This window comes from Podarcis filfolensis (assembly GCF_964270895.1).
Source record: "Podarcis filfolensis genome assembly, chromosome: 17".
In the NCBI taxonomy this organism is placed as follows: Eukaryota; Metazoa; Chordata; class Lepidosauria; order Squamata; family Lacertidae; genus Podarcis; species Podarcis filfolensis.
In genome coordinates, this window is record NC_139621.1 from 12,058,048 (window position 1) to 12,075,798 (window position 17,751).

General features: G+C 41.3%; 2 protein-coding genes across 14 annotated transcripts in view; one reads left to right on the plus strand and one right to left on the minus strand.

The window, feature by feature from the left end:
- The window catches only part of SUPT20H (SPT20 homolog, SAGA complex component), a 39,179-nt gene extending 33,899 nt beyond the window's left edge, over window positions 1-5,280 (plus strand). For 6 of the 10 annotated variants that reach the window (XM_083593183.1, XM_083593179.1, XM_083593181.1 and 3 more), the window contains exon 24: window positions 1,137-5,280. In XM_083593183.1, the coding sequence (XP_083449309.1) occupies window positions 1,137-1,252 (116 nt within the window). In that variant the 3' untranslated portion in view covers window positions 1,253-5,280. The remainder of the gene's footprint in view (window positions 1-1,136) is intronic. The other 4 variants (XM_083593182.1, XM_083593184.1, XM_083593187.1 and 1 more) reach the window with 1 other exon arrangement.
- On the minus strand, window positions 1,380-17,110 carry EXOSC8 (exosome component 8). 4 transcript variants are annotated; one of them, XM_083593895.1, is made up of 11 exons: window positions 16,934-17,102; window positions 13,506-13,542; window positions 12,242-12,305; window positions 10,535-10,608; window positions 8,496-8,541; window positions 7,442-7,547; window positions 7,314-7,359; window positions 6,412-6,508; window positions 2,563-2,680; window positions 2,010-2,116; window positions 1,380-1,710 (listed from the first exon to the last, which is right to left on the minus strand). In XM_083593895.1, the coding sequence occupies exons 1-11, from the start codon at window positions 16,966-16,968 to the stop codon at window positions 1,595-1,597; spliced, it is 846 nt and encodes a 281-aa protein (XP_083450021.1). In that variant the 5' UTR covers window positions 16,969-17,102; the 3' UTR covers window positions 1,380-1,594. The 4 variants fall into 4 exon arrangements, with proteins under 4 accessions (XP_083450021.1, XP_083450019.1, XP_083450020.1 ...); XM_083593893.1 differs by lacking the exon at window positions 16,934-17,102 and adding an exon at window positions 15,666-16,696 and having other exon boundaries at window positions 13,506-14,221; XM_083593894.1 differs by having other exon boundaries at window positions 1,380-2,116; window positions 16,934-17,110.
- Window positions 17,111-17,751: the final 641 nt, after the last annotated feature.

Consider the following 17,751-nt stretch of genomic DNA (forward strand, 5'->3'; position numbering starts at 1 on the left):
TATAAAATGTGCGAACTGCGGCTGCCATTTGTGTGAAAAAATTAACTGATCTAGAGTGTATTCATACTGAAATTGCTAACTAACTACCACAAGTGGTTACAAAAGCCATTGGCAAGGCTGTCCTCAGTGTTCCCACATGTAGTGGACAGGGCTGGTTATTTTGACTGCATTGAATTACATAAGCAAGAGTGCTCCAACTGCATGGTATATGACCTGTCTAATCAAACTGTAGTGCAGAGACAGGCAAGATCTAACCTGTTTTCACCAAACCTTGTCCACTGGGCATCATGTGAGACAGGGATAATATAAAAATAATAATTTATTATTTATACCCGGCCCATCTGGCTGGGTTTTCCCAGCCACTTTGGGCAGCTCCCAACAGAATATTTAAAACACAATAAAACATTTTTTAAAATTCCTAAACAGGGCTGCCTTCAGATGTTTTCTAAATAAACAGATAATTGTTTATTTCCTTGACATCTGATGGGAGGTTGTTCCACAGGGTGGGTGCCACTACCGAGAAGGCCCTCTGCCTGGTTCCCTGTAGCCTCTCTTATTGTGGCGAGGAAACCGCCAGAAGGCCCTCGGAGCTGGACCTCAGTGTCCAGGCTGAACAATGGGGATGGAGACGCTCCTTCAGGTATACAGGGAGACATGGCTTATTTGTGGCGAGTCGAAACCTGCTTGGTTGCTATCTCCCCTCACCTGACAGGCACTTTTGACTGGTGGGCAGGGCAGCCCACCTATCAGTCAACTGGCATGCTATGATTCAGAAGGAATGGTCACACCCACTTGTCCAAATTAGGCCACAAGGTTCGAGGAAATAAAACATCTGGGTCCCCAAAAAAGCTCCCTGCATCTACCATAGTGAGAAGTCTTGCTGACTTGTTTTCCTCCTGTGATAAGCCGAGCCTTTAAAAACTGGCAACTTGATTTTTTAAGTTCCTAAATTCATTTTTGAATATGTCAAAAATTTTGTTCTTGCCTTCTTGTGAAGACAAGTAAAAGCCATATATTTTCTAATTATTTCAAACGTCTCACATGGGGGGAAAACCCGCTGATGAATCATGTCATCATTTTTTTCTTGAAGTGAAATCTCAGCTCTAAAAGGTTTCTTCTTTTCTCCTTCCTGGCAGCAGTTACGCTTCTTGCACCTTCAAATGGTTATGGCGGTGGCAGCAGCACAAGCACGTCAACTACGACACCATCATTCAGGCAGGCAGTCAAAAAACAAAGAGAAGCACCTCAGTGATTCTGCACTTGAGATAGAATGTATATTTAAATTTAAAGGGGGTTTTTAAAATAGAAAAATATAGTTTTCTGGGGAAATTGAATGTTGTTATACTGAAGCATGTAGGATTGCATTTGACAACAACAAATCCTGAAGAACAAGATTTATTTCCCTAACAAAAAATTGTGTTTTTTTATAAAAAGTCATAATATTTTAAGAAGCAGTTTGCAGTATTGTACATATTTCAAGGTGGACTGATATTTTGAAATAATTGAGCTTTATAAATGTAGTCTCTGTTTGAGATAAGGAGTTTGTGCAACATAGCAAATACACTTTTTACAAATTACTTAAGAGACCCATTGTTTATGTTGGTTGTACGCTTTTGATCACTTTATCCATCAGTTTCTTCACTTCTTTGTGCCGTACTGTTGCCCGGCTGATACAGTCTTGAAGTTTTGTGCCTGTTATTACACTTCCTCCTTAAAAGGAAATAGGGGGGAAAAACAATGTCAGTATAATTGTAACATTTCTATCACATTGGCTTTAAAAAAGCAGATTTGAGAGCTGCCACACTAATGAGTGAAACCTGTTGCATATTACAATTTCATGGAGTAAAGCAATACTTAAAATGGTGATGAAAATGAATATAGCGCTTTGGGCCAGCTATAGGTGCAGTTAAAATATGCTGTGTGTTCATTGCAGAACTGCAGTTTGCCAAATACTTTTAATGAATGACTGATTAGTTGACCCACAAGGTCATTACAGTTTGGCACAGTACCTGGCTTATAAACAGAACACAGTTTGCCTTCTTCATCAGTTACAATCGTTAGATTCCCAGTTGCCAGGTCTTCCTCTTCTGCAGTTGGGTCAACAAGTATTACTGTGCTTTTGAGGACACACAAAAATGCAAAAGTTGGAGTGATTTTATGTAAGAGGTACAGACATGTTGCTTGCAAAATACAGGAAGAGTTATGCAGTAATTTGCATGGGTTTACACCGTTCAGTGCTATTCTGAGATAGTCTAATGCATGAGAGTTAACAACAGCAAAGCTGTTTTGCTCGTTTACATACTCCCTGAAATAATTATTAGAAAGCTCTGACAGTAGACTAGTATTGAAATAAAACTAGGTTCTTACAAGAGGATGATTAAAAGTAATAATAAATTCTTAGAATGGTTTATACAGTGAAGGTTTTCACTGATTCTGATGCTCTCAGAAACACTGAAGAAGCAAAACCATCATACAAGAGCTATAACATGGTACCTGCCCCCAGTATTCTCCGCAGTCCCGTTTCACATTTAACGTGCTTTAGAAAACTTTGTGGATACTTACTCAAGCAGCACAAATGATGTAGCCACCGGTTGCTTTTTAATAGTTAAAGGGGTCTTCTCTTTGAAGTTAACTTCTGCTAACCCCGTTTCTTCATTTACAGTAACGGCAGGTAAAAGGACTGAAATAACAAAAGCAATTATTGAGAAAGTAGAACTGAGGTCTTCCTTTAAAGAGAGGGGTGTTTTTTGGTAAGGGAGGAATAGGGGCATTCTGGAAGGAATGTGTGACAATGAAGAGAAAGTAATATGCAGCACTATGCTTCTGACTTAGAAGTTTGGAAAAACATAGAAATACTTGATTACTGTGTATTTGTCATTAGCAACCGGAACTGAAGTGTAAAGTAAGATATTTAGGGTGCCTTGGGTCTCTGAAAAGGCGTCTCAGGAGCCATAGGATAAATTGGATTTATCCAAAGGTAGAGCTCTGGTGTCCGTAGGGCCAATGTATCAAAAGACCTCCTGATTTAAACAGAACCTCTCCCTTTGAAAAAGAAAGAAATTGTTTTTTCAACCAAAAAGAGAGAAACCACACTTGGAAATAGATGTAGGAACACAAAGTTTTCCTCCATCCTTACCCTGCTGGCAGAGTCTTAAATTGTCTTTGTATCTCCCCCACCTCCTGGGTGGGGGGATATAAAAGATCATATTCTTTTTGCAAACTGCAAAAGAGCAACTGGGGGGAAGGCCAGGATACTGCACAGTGCAGGATTTGAGCTAGGTTAAAATTTCAAAGCTATTTGTGGTTTTTTATTTCTATTTTGGCAGGTGAGACTTACAAGACTTGGGACACAAATGGGGGGGGGAGTATCTGAGAGACTGGGTCAATACAAAGCCGGGTACTTTTGCTTCTCAGTTGCGTTATTGCTTCTTCAGCTTGCTTGAAGGCTTTGCTGACCCCTTTTCCTGCTCCTCCAGTTTCGTCTCCTGTCTTTTGCTTCAAGCTGAAGCAATCCTGTCTTCTCCAGCACGCAAGCTGCCTCTACTCTTACTCACATTGCTCTCTTAACACCATCTTTGCTTTTCCCAGTTTCCTGTCTTCCATTCTTTTCAAACAAAAACCCAATGCCTCTTCACTCATTCCCTTTTCAACTTCATCTCATAGCACCTCCTTTTTAACTCTTTATTTCAACCAGGCATCATTCTGCAGCTAAGGTCAAACTGCAGATCGCTCATTGTCCGACAGTCTCTTGCAACAATCCCACACGCATTGGGCTGCCAGGACTCATCCAGCACCGCCCAGCCTAGTTCTGCCTCTAGGTGAATGTTGCAGTGCCATTCCAATACCAATCAAATCTCAGTATTTTCCTGGCCACCAAATGGCACAGGAACATTCCATAAGCCCTTATGTTCCTGACTGATAGCAATGCTACAAAGGGAACAACAAACTGATTGGCAAGAGGTACCTGCTCTTACAGAATTCTAATACTTCTGAGACTCCCAATTTAAAAGATGCTATTGCTGTTAGGTTTCCGTACAGAGTAAAAGGTAAGGGACAAATGCTCATAGAAGTGCAGCCCTTTCCTCATTGTTCTCTGAACCATCTCCTGTCAAGGGGAAGACCCACAGGAGGTTAAAGCATAGACTTGATTCTGGGAAAGCTATAGTGCATAGGATCCTTCCTTTGAGATAGTTGCTTATTATTCCCCAAATCCTCAGTTTTGCTGCCCAGAGATTTATCCTCTCACTGACCCAAAAATCAACCTACTCAACCACTGGGTTCTCAGGTTGACCCAACAACCAATACTACAGCACAGGATCCTCTTCCCATGAGAAATCAGTTGTTGTTTTTCTGGAATCCAAATTCCAGCAAGAAGTAAAAGTATTAAATGTACTCAAGGTGAAATGGGTTGCCCCTTTACTAAGTAAGAAATCCAGTAACTTTGCTCAAAGGCTTTCCATCCTTGAGCAGACCATGGAGGACCTTAATATCACTGCTTGAAGTACCCACAGCAGCTCTTTTCTCATACCACTTTGCCTATGAATGGGAATGAGGTTTTGAAAGACTCGGGAGAAAAATGCAGACAGGCCACCTTATAGCAGGAACCCAAGGCATCCACTTTTATCAGAGGCGCCTCTTCAGGTTCCCTGTTTGCATAAGCTTTCCTTCTTTGCTGAATGATCCAAAAGAAAATCCGAACCAAGATGCAGCCAGGCTTTGCAGAATGTATTAGAAACTCACTAAGCAATAGCTTTCATTACTGATGCCACCCTCGACTTTCCCCACTTTGCAGCCTGGTCCTTTGCAACTAATGCCTACGGCTGAAGCTATGAAACATGAATAGAGCTTCAAGATCTAACTTGGCTTCTGTTCCCTAAAAGGAAACCAAGTTGTCTGAGGTGAAGGCACTGGGAAGTCCTTGTGCAAACAAAGGACAAATGCAAGACTGTGCCTTCTGTCCCCAAACAAAATAGCAAATTCCACCCAGATCAGAAAGAAAGGGGAGAAATAAGTATAGATAAGTTCTGTGACATACAGCTTTAATTGATATGTAGGTTAATAACAAAAGATAATATGCTCCAACATCCCATCTGTCCTTTTGGATTGACTCAGTAGTTTTGGCCAGACCTGCAACTAACCTTTTTTAGTTTTGTTTGTCTTTTTGTTACTGTAGCCATCATTGTCTACCACATTTTTCTCATGCTTTGTGCCACTACGGTGATTTTGTACTACTTTGTTTTTGTGAAAAAAGTTCAATAAAAAACTTATTTAAAACAAAAATCTGAATACCCGGGGTGCCTAATGTTCTGTCTTCTGTCCCAGTCTGAAACTTCCTGAGGATTAAGCCATTACTCAGCTGTCTAACTGTCTCCAGGTTCCACCCTGGAAACTGCACATCATCTTGCAGGAAAAAGCCTCAAGTTTCACATTTTGCAATCATTACAATACAGAGAACAATGGGAGCTTTATCCTCTTTCAATAGCCAGCTCTGAATAATTTCACAGAGATAGGGGATCTTAAGGCCAAACCTTTCCTATATCCCAAAGGTTTACCATCTCAGACCCTCCCTGTTGAATAAGTTGGATATCAAGTCTCCTCTCATGAGGTAGATTAAAGCATCTATAGCATGTGTTTACGAGACCTAAAAATTCACTTTGCCCCTTCATGACAGGACTCGTTTAGGTAGGCAGGCTGGGAGGCCCTGCCAGCTAACAGCCCCTACCTCTCATCTGTGGGGCAGCCAATTCCCCCTGCAAAGGTACATCTTGTGGGGTTAGAAGGATTTGCAATGTGAGACGCCGCCTCCAGGCATGTCTGCTGGATGGGTAAGTGGTCTTACTGAGGAGAACAAATGGTGAAGATATAGTGCCTAGGGTTGCCATATTTCAAACAGTGAAAATCTGGACAGAAAAGTTGTTGAGCGTTTTTAAATGGGCAAAATCACTTTTCAAAAATGGCAATTTTTGAGCTATTTTTATGGGGAAACGGCACTGCCAACATGGGCTACCATACGTCTGGATTTTCCCAGACATTTTACCTGATTTCCACCCAGGCATTGCTGCCAACTGCAGTATTCCAGCTATGTCCAGGAAAATCTGGGCATATGGCAACCCTGGTAGTGCCACAACTTTCATGAAGGTTGGGGATCCAACTTTATAATTAGTATAACAGCATAATTCTAGGGTATTGTAGGCAATTAAAATTGCAGCTGCTAACCTTCAGAGGAGCACTGGAAAAAGGGAACCAGAGCTGTGATGCCAGCAGCAGTGGACACTCAATCGCTACCCAGTTGGCTTACATCTCTACTACAAGGTTCAGACCTTCATAGGAAATTTACTGCATACTTTTAAAAATACTGGATGGCACAATCTACAATCGTTTAAAGTTTGCAACTATAACTGGGCAACTTACCATTTTTTAGGGCTGCTAGTAAAGCACACATACAGGCATCCAGGAGGTTTCCATCATAGTCTAAGCATATAATGTCGCAGTATAGAACCCAAGCAATCTAAGGAAATACGCTCTGTTAAGTTAAATACTGAAAAGGCTCTTAAGGGGCATCACAAGAGTGAAAAGGTTTGAAAAACACTTTCGTAAGTAAGTCAATGTGTTCCTTCACAGGACTTTCCCAAAAACTAAGACTGAAAAGAATTAAAAAGCACGGGCCATTACCCAGAAAACTAAAGTCCCAGTCTGCAAATGTACACAACAAAATGCAGCTATATTGTACTATAACAATGCACTATAACTTTATAAACATTCACTGGCTCTTGCACAAGAGCACTGGCTGCCAATTTGTTTCCAGGCCCAATGCAAGGTGCTGGTTTTTACCTTTAAGGCCTTTGTGCAGCTCAGGACCACCTTTTCCCATATGAAGTTGCTTAGATTTCAGCACCTTTTTCTTTCCCCAGGCATCTCTGCATTATACTGTATTGCAGGCATGTCCAACTCCCAAGAGACTGCGATCTACTCCCACTATTAAAAAACTGGCAGTGATCTACCCATTGGATTGATTGGGGGGGAGACAATCTATCACACCACGATCGACCAGTTGGACATGTCTGCTGTATTATATAGTTAAATGTGGACTTGGGAGTTTATGGAAGTTGTAGTCCGGTGGAATCTGGAGAACACCATATTAGTTACCCCTGGGTTATAAGCTCCCTGTCATAATAGTAGGAGTAGGAAGATATCACAATAATTAATTAACACTTAGAACTTTTCTATGTGAACTGGAGCTGAACTGGTTCAAGGGTGCCCAACTAGTCCTCAAATCACTCCCCAATTAATATTCTTTATGAACTTTTACTTACCTTCTCCTCTACAATGCACAGGTCTTCTTTCTGAACCATCTGTGAACTAAACCAGTAATGCAATGAAGACAAAAATCCATTTGATCTCCCCCTTTTTATTGAAAAAACAAAACAAAAACATTTCTTACTTTTCAATCACATCTGCAATGAATTGACTAGCTGCCTGAGCCTCTTCCCCTGGAGGTCCAGGTCGAAACCTTGATGAACAGAGTGGAGGAAGGTCCACGTTAGGAACTGAGGGGAAAAAATTGTGAATCAAAAAGCAAATTGAATAAATATAGTTTGAAACACGTTTATCACTTGGTTGTTTGTTTATTAGTGGAGAATGAATCAAAAAAGCTATCTAAATTTTATTAAAGTGCAGGGTTTGAAGTGGTGGGGGAATAAGAAGCTTCACTAGAAGCTACGAAGTAGAGTACTATTCTACAAAATAGTTTAAGCTGCTGTAAGATAGAGCAGTTTCCCAACTTTTTTCTGACCATGACCCCCTTTCGACCTGGTTTCCTCCCTGTGCCCCCCCCCCATGAGCGTAGCCAAGAAGGGCAGGGCGGGACTGCTATTATATATATTTCCCTGTGGAATTTTGTGGGCTTTATTTGAAATTACTTCATTTTTAATTTTTTGTGCCTGAAAAGTGCGACTTAAAAATAAATTGCTTTCCAGCAGACATGCATAGGATAATACTTTTACTGTAAGATAATTCGTGTAAAATCAGCAGCATAGCAAGCAACTCGGGGCAGGGGTGCGTGCGCTGCGCACGGGGGCAAGGCAAACTGCCCACAGGGGAAGGGTATTCCGAGTACCCTCCAGGCACCACACCCCGTGCTGTTTTTTTCCGGCAGCGCTGGGCCCGCTGGAGGGTGGCCACGGTTGAGCGGGAGGAGGCGGCTGGGGCACCCTGCAGGCTGTGCACCACCCATGTCCTATGGTTTGGCCGCCCTCCGGAAGCTGCCCCCCAGTACTGACTGCCCCCCACCCCTCCTTAACTACGCCACTGTGTAAAATACAAGTACTGTATATCAATTCACCAATACGCTAACTACATTTCAGAATAAGTGTAATGTTGTAAAACATCAGGAGTACCATGAATTCAAATGGAATTGCCAAAGTATCATTCTAATCACTAGAGAATCAACAAAATCACTTGTCGTTTCAGGAAAATAGTAACTAACCAAACCTTACCAATATATCCCTTGTTACTGGAATCAATAGGGGGTGCTGCAAATTCCTGTGTGCAAAATGTTAAGAGGAAATGTTTAGAACTAGAAGTTTAGAAATGGTTTTTCTTGACCTTTTCTTAAGTTCAACACACATTTGGTATCACTGTTTATTTTCCCTATGTTTTACAAATATTTAAAGCAGTTCATTATTATTTTAATGACAAAATGTACACATCCATTAAAATACAATGGCATATCTAGTATTGCATTCTCATTTATTCATGGTGTAATAAATTTAAATGGAAACATTGTAAACAGCAGGCTGGGGCTTTTTCCTATCCGAGTATAACACTTTAAGCTTTTTCATGCCATATGATTTAACGTGGGACTAATTTTTGATTCTAACCATTTTCAGGTAACTCCCAATTCTCTTGATATTTTAACGTTTTATCCCACCCAGATTCTAGCAAATTGCAAAACGCACAGCATTTAACTCTTGATAATTTAAAAACAGCAGAGGTAAAAATTCCGAACACACAATGGCTCTAAATTGGAGTGGGTGGTGCTTCTGATACATGGGCCAGACAGGCCATCCCCTCACCCCGGGCCTGTTCCCGCATCCAGCCTTTAGTTTCTCCTCCACACAACATCTTACTAACTGGCATCTATGGACGCTGATTTTTAACCCTAATTGTTGTGGGGAAGGCAAATGAGCAGAGGTTGGCTCCCACTGCGCCCTTGTGCTGCAAGCTTCCTGAAAATCCCCCTAGTGCACCAATTAAGCTTAAAGAGATGGGGGAGAAAGAGAGGGTGCATATGAAAAAGAGGGTGGAGAGGAGTGGCTCTGGGCCCTTTGCACTTTTGGCTCCACCCCCACCCACTGCCGCCATGCAGTCCCTGAGAGATGCCCTCCAAGGAAATGTGGCCTACACACACACAACACACACACTGCTTCTCTCTGGCTATGAAATGTTGCATACCTGCCCCCTGCTCCTGTAGGCAATATCCAAGTACAGTGGTATCTCGGATTACATACGCTTCAGGTTACAGACTCCGCTAACCCAGAAATAGTACCTCGGGTTAAGAACTTTGCTTCAGGATGAGAACAGAAATCGAGCGGCGGCAGCGGGAGGCCCCATTAGCTAAATTGGTGCTTCAGGTTAAGAACAGTTTCAGGTTAAGAACAGACCTCCAGAACGAATAAAGTACTTAACCCGAGGTACCACTGTATTCCATTATCCAAACAGCCAAGAGATTGCGCCTGCCAAATGGGCAGAGACAGCCTCAGGTGTAGTCAGCGATTCCCACCCTGAACAGTTCTGGTGGATAGTGCTTTATAGACACTATGGTGGTTCAACACAGCATTTCTACTGCTTGTAGCAAAAAAAGTGCTCTGTGCGGCAATCAATGAGCTACAACACAAGTTGCATGTCACCTGTGGATAGCCAAGGGCGTTATCCACCCTCTCACTTCATCATCCGGGCTCTTCAGGAAAGCAGTTATAGAAGGCCCTTGGAAGACACTGATCTGGCTTAGCAGTAATGAAAAACTGGTTGCTTGTTATGGGAATGCACCATAGCAAGCCTCAACTTCTGTGCTTCCCTCATTCCCTTTCCTCTTTCACACATGAAGTTTAAAGTTTCCTTTTGTGGTCAGGCATAAGCCAGTTCTCCTTTATGTCTGAATATGGGGAAGTGTGATCAAGGCAGTTAAATGACCAGGATGCTTTTTGACCCTCCTTTAACCATTTGTAGTTTGAACAAGCCAGCTTCCCATATTTGGATATACAAGAAAGCCCGTTTATTTCAAACCACAAAAAGCCTTCATTGCATATGAAGGAGGGAAGGGGACTGGCTTAGTGCTTGAGGCCAAGGCTTGCCACTAATGGGAAAAGTTTGGTTTTCGTCTCATCTGAAGTGGATAACTGTGTCAAGTCTGCTATTCCGTCAACAGAGTAAGGCAGAGAAAAAATGCTACAGAGTTCTGAGGCCCTATTGGATCCATATGGATTGTGTATCCTGAAACTACATTAAGTTAAAAGAAAACTATTCACAAACCTACCGCCTTAATGCCGCATATTACTGTTGTGTTTCCTAACTTCACAAGGGCAGAGCCATCCGCAGTTGTAATTGAACCTAAAAAGAGACCATTTAACAAAATCAAAGCTTTCTACCTGTGAAATAACCTTTGCAAATCACACTGGCAGCACTAACACTGCTTGCAGAATAAGACATTGATTACAAATAGATTATTAGCTATTCAGAGTTGTCGAGGCATTCCATACTCAGGGTTTTGCTGAGGTTTTTTTTGAAGAAAAATTGTAAGATTTGTTTTCTTGTGACCCTGCCTTTCTATAATTCTGCAAGAAGCCACCCAACTTTTGAATTCTTACTCTCTGGAATCAGAGCCATATTTTCTAATCTCTTTGGCTGTATTAGCAGCTGGGGGAAGAGAGTGATTCTTATACATCTAGAGCAGCCTAGTGAGGGAGCCCCAGCTGATGAAGGGTCAAGCAAACAGGCGAGTTAAGCAGTGCTGAGCAGAAAGAGGCCAGGGCAGACTACTCTGTCCCTCCACCCTTTGAACAAACTCCCAAGTCCCCAAATAAAGTAACACAATAAACTAATAAAATAAATTTAAAGCCACAAGGGGTATGGTGGCTTTCCAGCACATAGTACAGTTTGTCACATGTAAAACTATCTGCCTGATGGACAGATGGGTCATGGGTGTGTAATGATGCAATGAGCTCCTGGCCCTCAGGGAACAAATTTGTTCCCTTGAGGTCAAGTTGGCTGACCTGGAGAAACTGAGAGACGCAGACAGGCTGGTTTGGGATGAGATAACACTGCCCCACTCCCAGGATGACAGTTCCCCTGCTATCATGGAGAATGAGCGTCTTGAGGAAGGGAAATGATCCCTTAGGTGGGATCTATTCCTTGAGGGGCAAACAGTTATCCTCTCATGTTGAGGATACTCCTCCATGCGGTGGAGGGATCCTGGTAGTGGGTGACTCGCTTGTTAGAAACAGAGTAAGTTGGGTGTGATGGACAGGCAGATCACAGGGGAAATTGCCTGCCAGCTGGTGCTAAGGTTGGATGTCACGACAACTGCTTTTTGTTACATCATTAATTAAATTAGAACCTGTCTTTGGTGAGGGTGAGAAAAAGGGAATCTGTACAGTGGTACCTCGGGTTACAAACACCTCGGGTTACAAACACTTCGGGTAACAGACTCCGCTAACCCGGAAGTAGTACCTCAGGTTAAGAACTTTACCTCAGGATGAGAAGAGAAATCGTGCAGCAGCAGCGTGGCAGGCCCCATTAGCTAAAGTGGTACCTCATGTTAAGAATGGTTTCAGGTTAAGAATGGACCTCCAGAAATAATTACTGTGAGGTCATAATCAGAGGTACCACTGTATCTGTGTTACACTTCTATCAGTTCCCACAGGAAAAGTTCTGCAATATACAGAAGACCATATCTTTTCTAGTACAGTGGTACCTTGGCTTATGAACTTAATCCGTTCTGGAAACCTGTTCTTAAACCAAAACCGTTCTTAAGCCGAGGTGCACTTTCCTGAAGAGGCCTCCAGCCGCCGGTGCCCTTCCAGTGTTCAGCTTCCTTTCTTAGACCAAGGTAAAATTCAGAAACCAGGACACTACTTCCGGTTTTACGGAGTTTGTAAACCAAATCGTTTGTAAACAGGGCTGTTCTTAAACCAAGGTACCACTATACATTCAAAGCACAGCCAGTCTACCAAGAAACACTCACCTATGTTGACAGTTGTGGTTCTGAATTCACCAAGGTCCCTTCCATCAGGACGGCAGTTTTCTTTCTAAAAAGATCACCAAGTCTCAAATACAAGCAACTAATCTGATCCACTAGCAATGTAAGAGCTTAACTAAAACAGGCTCTTAAAGACCAGCATTTGATGGACTGCTATGACGTGTGGGCAGAATCCAAGAACAAAGGCATTTTTTTCCTGATTGTTCATATTATATGCACATTTTTTGTTATTTAGATTTTATTTTATCGAAGTGATTTCAATTAAAAGAAATAAAGTGATACAGAAAAAAAAGAAGGAACAGTAAGGGGGAAGAGAAAAACAAATATATAATATTTATGTGCAAAAATGCAATATATGATATTCCCATACATTCTTATATAAATTGGTATTATATGCACATTTATGTAGACAAAAAATTCAGGCCATAGCAGATAAAAACCCATCTCTGAGTACAGTCCAAAGTTTGGCACATTCATGGAATTTCAATCTATCTCTCACAACTGACAATATGAAAGTGCCAAATAGGAACACCCATTCCTATATCAGTTATTACATAAGCCAATATGACATTAGCTTCAAGGTTATTAACTGTCTTCATTTTACATGCAACATTGTCATATACCCAATAAATGATACAGAAGAAGTTGTGGTTTTGCATGACCTTCCAGCAGGGCTTCTCCCGTGCTGGGAAACGGCACTGCAATGCTACAGAGGTGCTGGAACGCACCAAAGAGGTACCGGAACTCAGCTCTGGTGAGTTCCAGGTGAAAAAAAAAGCCATGCCTTCTACGTATATGAAAAGGAACTGTAAAATTGGCTAAACTAGATGTGCAAGCAGCTTCTAGTCTAGTCAACTGGACTTCTAAGAGACTTCTGATACAAACTTCCTAACCACAAAGGGCCAATTCAGACAGCCACCAACCAGATTTTCTTTGTATGTAAAATCCTAAGACATGAACATGGTACAATTTGGGTCTTCTTGCATTTAATTTGATGTGTAGAGACCCAATTCCAATGCTAACTGGAAATCTAGCAGTCTGAAAAAAGGAAGAAGCACGCCCAACAGACAAATATCATCTTACTATCCCACGGTGCCTTGGGGGAAGATTTTCTGATCCAGACCAAAGGTGCTGGAAAATCAAAAGGCCATTTTGGCTAATCTGATTTTGAAATTCAAAGATATAGCTCACTTTTAAAAAATTCAGGGTCAACAATGTTTTAACACACACAAATGCTCACTGTACTCACTAAGAATCTTCTGTAATACTCCAAAGGTTCCACAGTTCTGAAAAACAAATAGAATTGTAAAGACAAAATGTTTTGCAAAGAGACTGCTTGCAAAAAGACAAAGAGCGAGACCCGGACCGAATAATGTTTACAGTAGACCCAATGAAATAAGTAGTACAAAGTAGTCATGACTTACTGAAATCCCATTGATTTCAGTGGGCCTACTCTGAGTAAAACTTCGCTAAATATGTGTCTCAGGGGACAATGGAGGAGTGCGCCCTTAGGGGTAAAGTCAAATCGCTGGAGGGTTACATCATCTGCAATTGTATAGTTTTACAACTGACAAGCAGCTCTGTGAGGCTGTTTCAATTTTACCTCCAAGAGTAAGGTGGAGCCTAATTATTATCTATTGTGGAAAAATGGTTATTGAAGTTAATGAATTTAGCTGAGATGGCAAAGTTGACATGCTTCATTTGAGAAGAATCACTGTTGGCATTTACTAATGATTGGAAACCAAATTCTGAGAAAATTAATAATTTGAAATGGATAATGAAAAATAAAATAATAAATAAAAAAGAAATATTTTAACTGCCTGGTTGACAGATGTGTCCTATTAACTCAGATACAACTAACCACAAATGTGAATTTGGTTTCAGTAAAAATAACTATGATTAGAGACTTCTCCAAGTTACTTTGCTGCTTGTAAATGGTCACTATTTTCTAAACATTAATTATACCTCTTCATTTTTTTTATTGATTTTAATTCATTTTGCTACATCCAACATTAAAACAGGTGAAAAAATAAACATACATAACACATACATACAAAAAGGAGTACATAAATAAAAGAAATAATAATAAAAAAACAAAAGAAAAAACATCTCCTAACATAAAACACCAACTAATTAACTTACATTAACTAAATAACTAAATAACACACAACATTAATTGACTTCCCTTCATCTCGGTTTCAGAATATATTATATGATTTTTTATCTGCAGTTTCTTTTCCTCAAAAGACTCTTTACGTCACAAGTGTTACGTCATACCTACTGTGATTTTTAGATTTTTTACCTCTGTTTCCATATATGTCATAAATTTATTCCATTCTTTATTAAACTTTATGTCTTTTTGATTTCTTATTTTCTGTGTCATTTTTGCCAGTTCTAAATAATCAAATAGTTTGGTTTGCCATTCGTTTATAGTTGGGATTTTTGATGTCTTCCAATTCTGCGCTATTAGAGTTCTGGCAGCCACTGTCGCATACTGAAAGAGTGTGTGGTCTTCCTTTTTGATTTCCTCCCCAATTATCCCCAGCAGAAAGGCTTCGGGTTTTTTTATAAAGGTATATTTGAGGATTTTTTTTAATTCATTGTAAATAGATTCCCAGAATTTTTTGATAGGCTCACACAACCACCACATATGATAGAAATCGCCCTCCTTGATCTTGCACTTCCAACATAATTTATCACCAGTTTTATATATTTTTTCCAATTTTACGGGCGTTACATACCACCTGTACATCATTTTATACATATTTTCCCTGAGTGTTGTGCATGCCGAGAATCTCATGCCTTTATTCCATAATGCCTTCCATTTATCAAACTCTATGTTATGTCCAAAGTCCATTGCCCATCTGATCATTACCTCCTTTACTTCTTCATCTTTGGTATCCCATTCAAGTAACAGGCTATACATTTTCGATAGGAGTTTTGTTTTACTTTCTAGTATTTCAATCTGAAATCTAGATTTTTTTCTCACTTATCCCATTCTTTTTATCCTCAGACCATATAGAATTAATTTGGTGAAATTGGATCCATCCTGTCAATTTGTTCTTTATTTCTTCATAAGGCCTAATCCTCCAACCAGTCTCTGTTTTTACTAGTAGGTCTTCATATGTCCATCTTTCTCCTTCGATGTTTGGTTTTTTTATTGTCAGGATATCAATTGGCGATAGCCACCAAGGGGTCTTCTGTTCCAATAATTTTTTGTTTCTTTCCCACACTTCCAGCAGTGGTCCTCTAAAAATGTGGTTAGAAAATCCTTTATGAACCTTTCCCTTGTTACGCCATAGGTAAGAGTGCCAACCAAATCTTATATTAAATCCTTCTAGATCTAACAAGTCTTTATTTTTAATAACGATCCAATCTTTGACCTCTAATAACGATCCAATCTTTATACCTCTTCAAAGCTGGGCTAGTGCCATGATGGTTTGTGACATTGAATTTATGTAGCCCTCTATCTTTTTAAATGAAAAAGCATGTGTGTGTGTGTATACATATATATATATGTAGAGGCTTTTCTTCTTCTCTTCCCTTTCACTAAACAGATACAATTATTTTCTACATGACAACATGCTCAATGCTTGGGCTATGCTGCCATCGTCTCTTTTCTCTTTATGTGTCATCCCACATTACCAAAACACATTATTCTTGTTACATCAATAACATAGATTTTTCATACACTTTCCTCTGCCAAAGGACACTTTCCCTGCTAGGTCTAAGAAGTGAATATACAAATCCTATATATGTGATATATGAGCACTGAAAGTAGAAGGCGTTACACAAATATCTACCAACCTACGGTATTTTATATGTTCCCAATCGGGGAAATAGAATTTTTGTTTTCAACTCTAGTGAGGCTAAAATTGAACTGAAAGTGAGAAATTTGGCATGGGAAAGGGTAGAAAATTCCAGATATCTATCCAGCCTCATTCTGGAAAAGGGGGAAAGCTCCTTTGTAATGTATTCTGCAGTTGACCTCCTTTGCAATGTTCTATTTTGAAATCTTCAAGATAATATGTTCGTTTTTTGTTATGTTATAACTGTATACTCTATATTTGACTTTCTTCAGATTGTTTTATTGACTTAATATGCTGCAAACCGCTTTGAGATTTTCTTAAAAATATAAAGCGGAATGGAAGTAAAATTCTCATTCTTTTAAGCACACTTGTGCATTGAAATATTTATTCATATTTAATACAATAACTTCCCAGAATAACATGCTCAATGCTTGGGCTATATACTGACATCCTCTTTCTTTTTCTCTTCCTGTGTCTTCCCAGAGTTCGGGGGGGAAAACAAGATTCCCGCCCTCAGGGCTCGGCTTGCTCTCCGGCAACGTGGGGCGGGGGGAGGGAAGGCGGCGAAACCCGCCATGGGGGAACGGCAGGTCCTTGGCCGGCGCCAAACACCTGAGCGAAAACTCCCGCCGCCAATTCCTCCTCCCTCGTGCGGTTAGTTAGGGGTTCGCGCCCCGGAATCCCGGCGACTCGCTGCGTTCACACGTGCAGAGCGCTTTCACGAGACCAGGGGGAGGGAGGAAGGGTAGCGGCGAGGGCCTGGGAAGCAACGACGCCGCGTCCCAGCCGCGGGCTACGGCTGAGAACCCAGAGCTCGGGCGCCGTGAGGGGAGAAGGGGAGCCGCCGCTCGAAGCGAGTTCAACTCACCTGAAGCCAGCCGCCGCCGCCGCCATCGCCATCATCGCCGCCTCAGAGGAGCCGCTGCTTTTTCGGCGGTTGCTGCAAGGCCTCCCAAGCGCAGAGGGCGCTGCTGTGGCGAGGCCGGAAGTGGCCCTCCAAGGGCGGGCGAGGGGTTCTTCGCAACGTTTCCGGCAGGGACGGGAAGCTGTCGTTGGCCATCAGCCTCTCACAAAACATAAATATATTTTTTTAAAAAGCAAGAGTAGGTCAGCTCATCGTCTGGGTATGGAGCTTCCGGGTTTGCGTTGGAAGGCTTGTTCTTCATCAACTCAGCGTGGAAGCGAGAGGCGCCCATCATAAACCAGCAGAGAAATGCATGAGATCAAATTAATTACAGCGAAGCAACCCACTCTCCCTCTCCCCCCGGAGCAATGAAACTTTATCGTAAAACAAACAGTCAGTTTAAAAACAAGCGGAACAGAGTGAACGATCATCAGTTCTAAGACCTTAATATGCTTGAGCAAATATATAAGTCGTGGGCAGACGCTGAAATGATTTTATAAGAGGTGGGGCTTTAGGTTCACTGTCAATTCCCTATGCAAAAACCAGTCAGCTCACAGCACACATCAAAACCTTGGGGTGAAGTGCGGATAACTAATTTTTATTTATTTAGTTATGCCCCGCCTTTCTCCCCCTGACAGGTACTCAAGGCGGCTTACAGATAATTAATGTTGTTGTATAGTCGTGTCCGACTCTTCGTGACCCCATGGACCAGAGCATGCCAGGCCTTCTGTCTTCCACTGCCTCCCGCAGTTCGGTCAAACTCATGTTAGTAGCTTCGAGAA

Bases quoted from the DNA above. Each gene is read 5' to 3' on its own strand.
- EXOSC8 (XM_083593892.1), bottom strand. From the start codon at position 13,673: ATGACTACTTTGTACTACTTATTTCATTGGGTCTACTGTAAACATTAT. The intron at 10,609-12,241 runs GTGAGTGTTTCT...GTCTCTTTTTAG, and splicing joins AACCACAACTGTCAACATAG to GTTCAATTACAACTGCGGAT. The intron at 2,117-2,562 runs GTAAGTATCCAC...TGTCCTCAAAAG, and splicing joins ACATCATTTGTGCTGCTTGA to CACAGTAATACTTGTTGACC.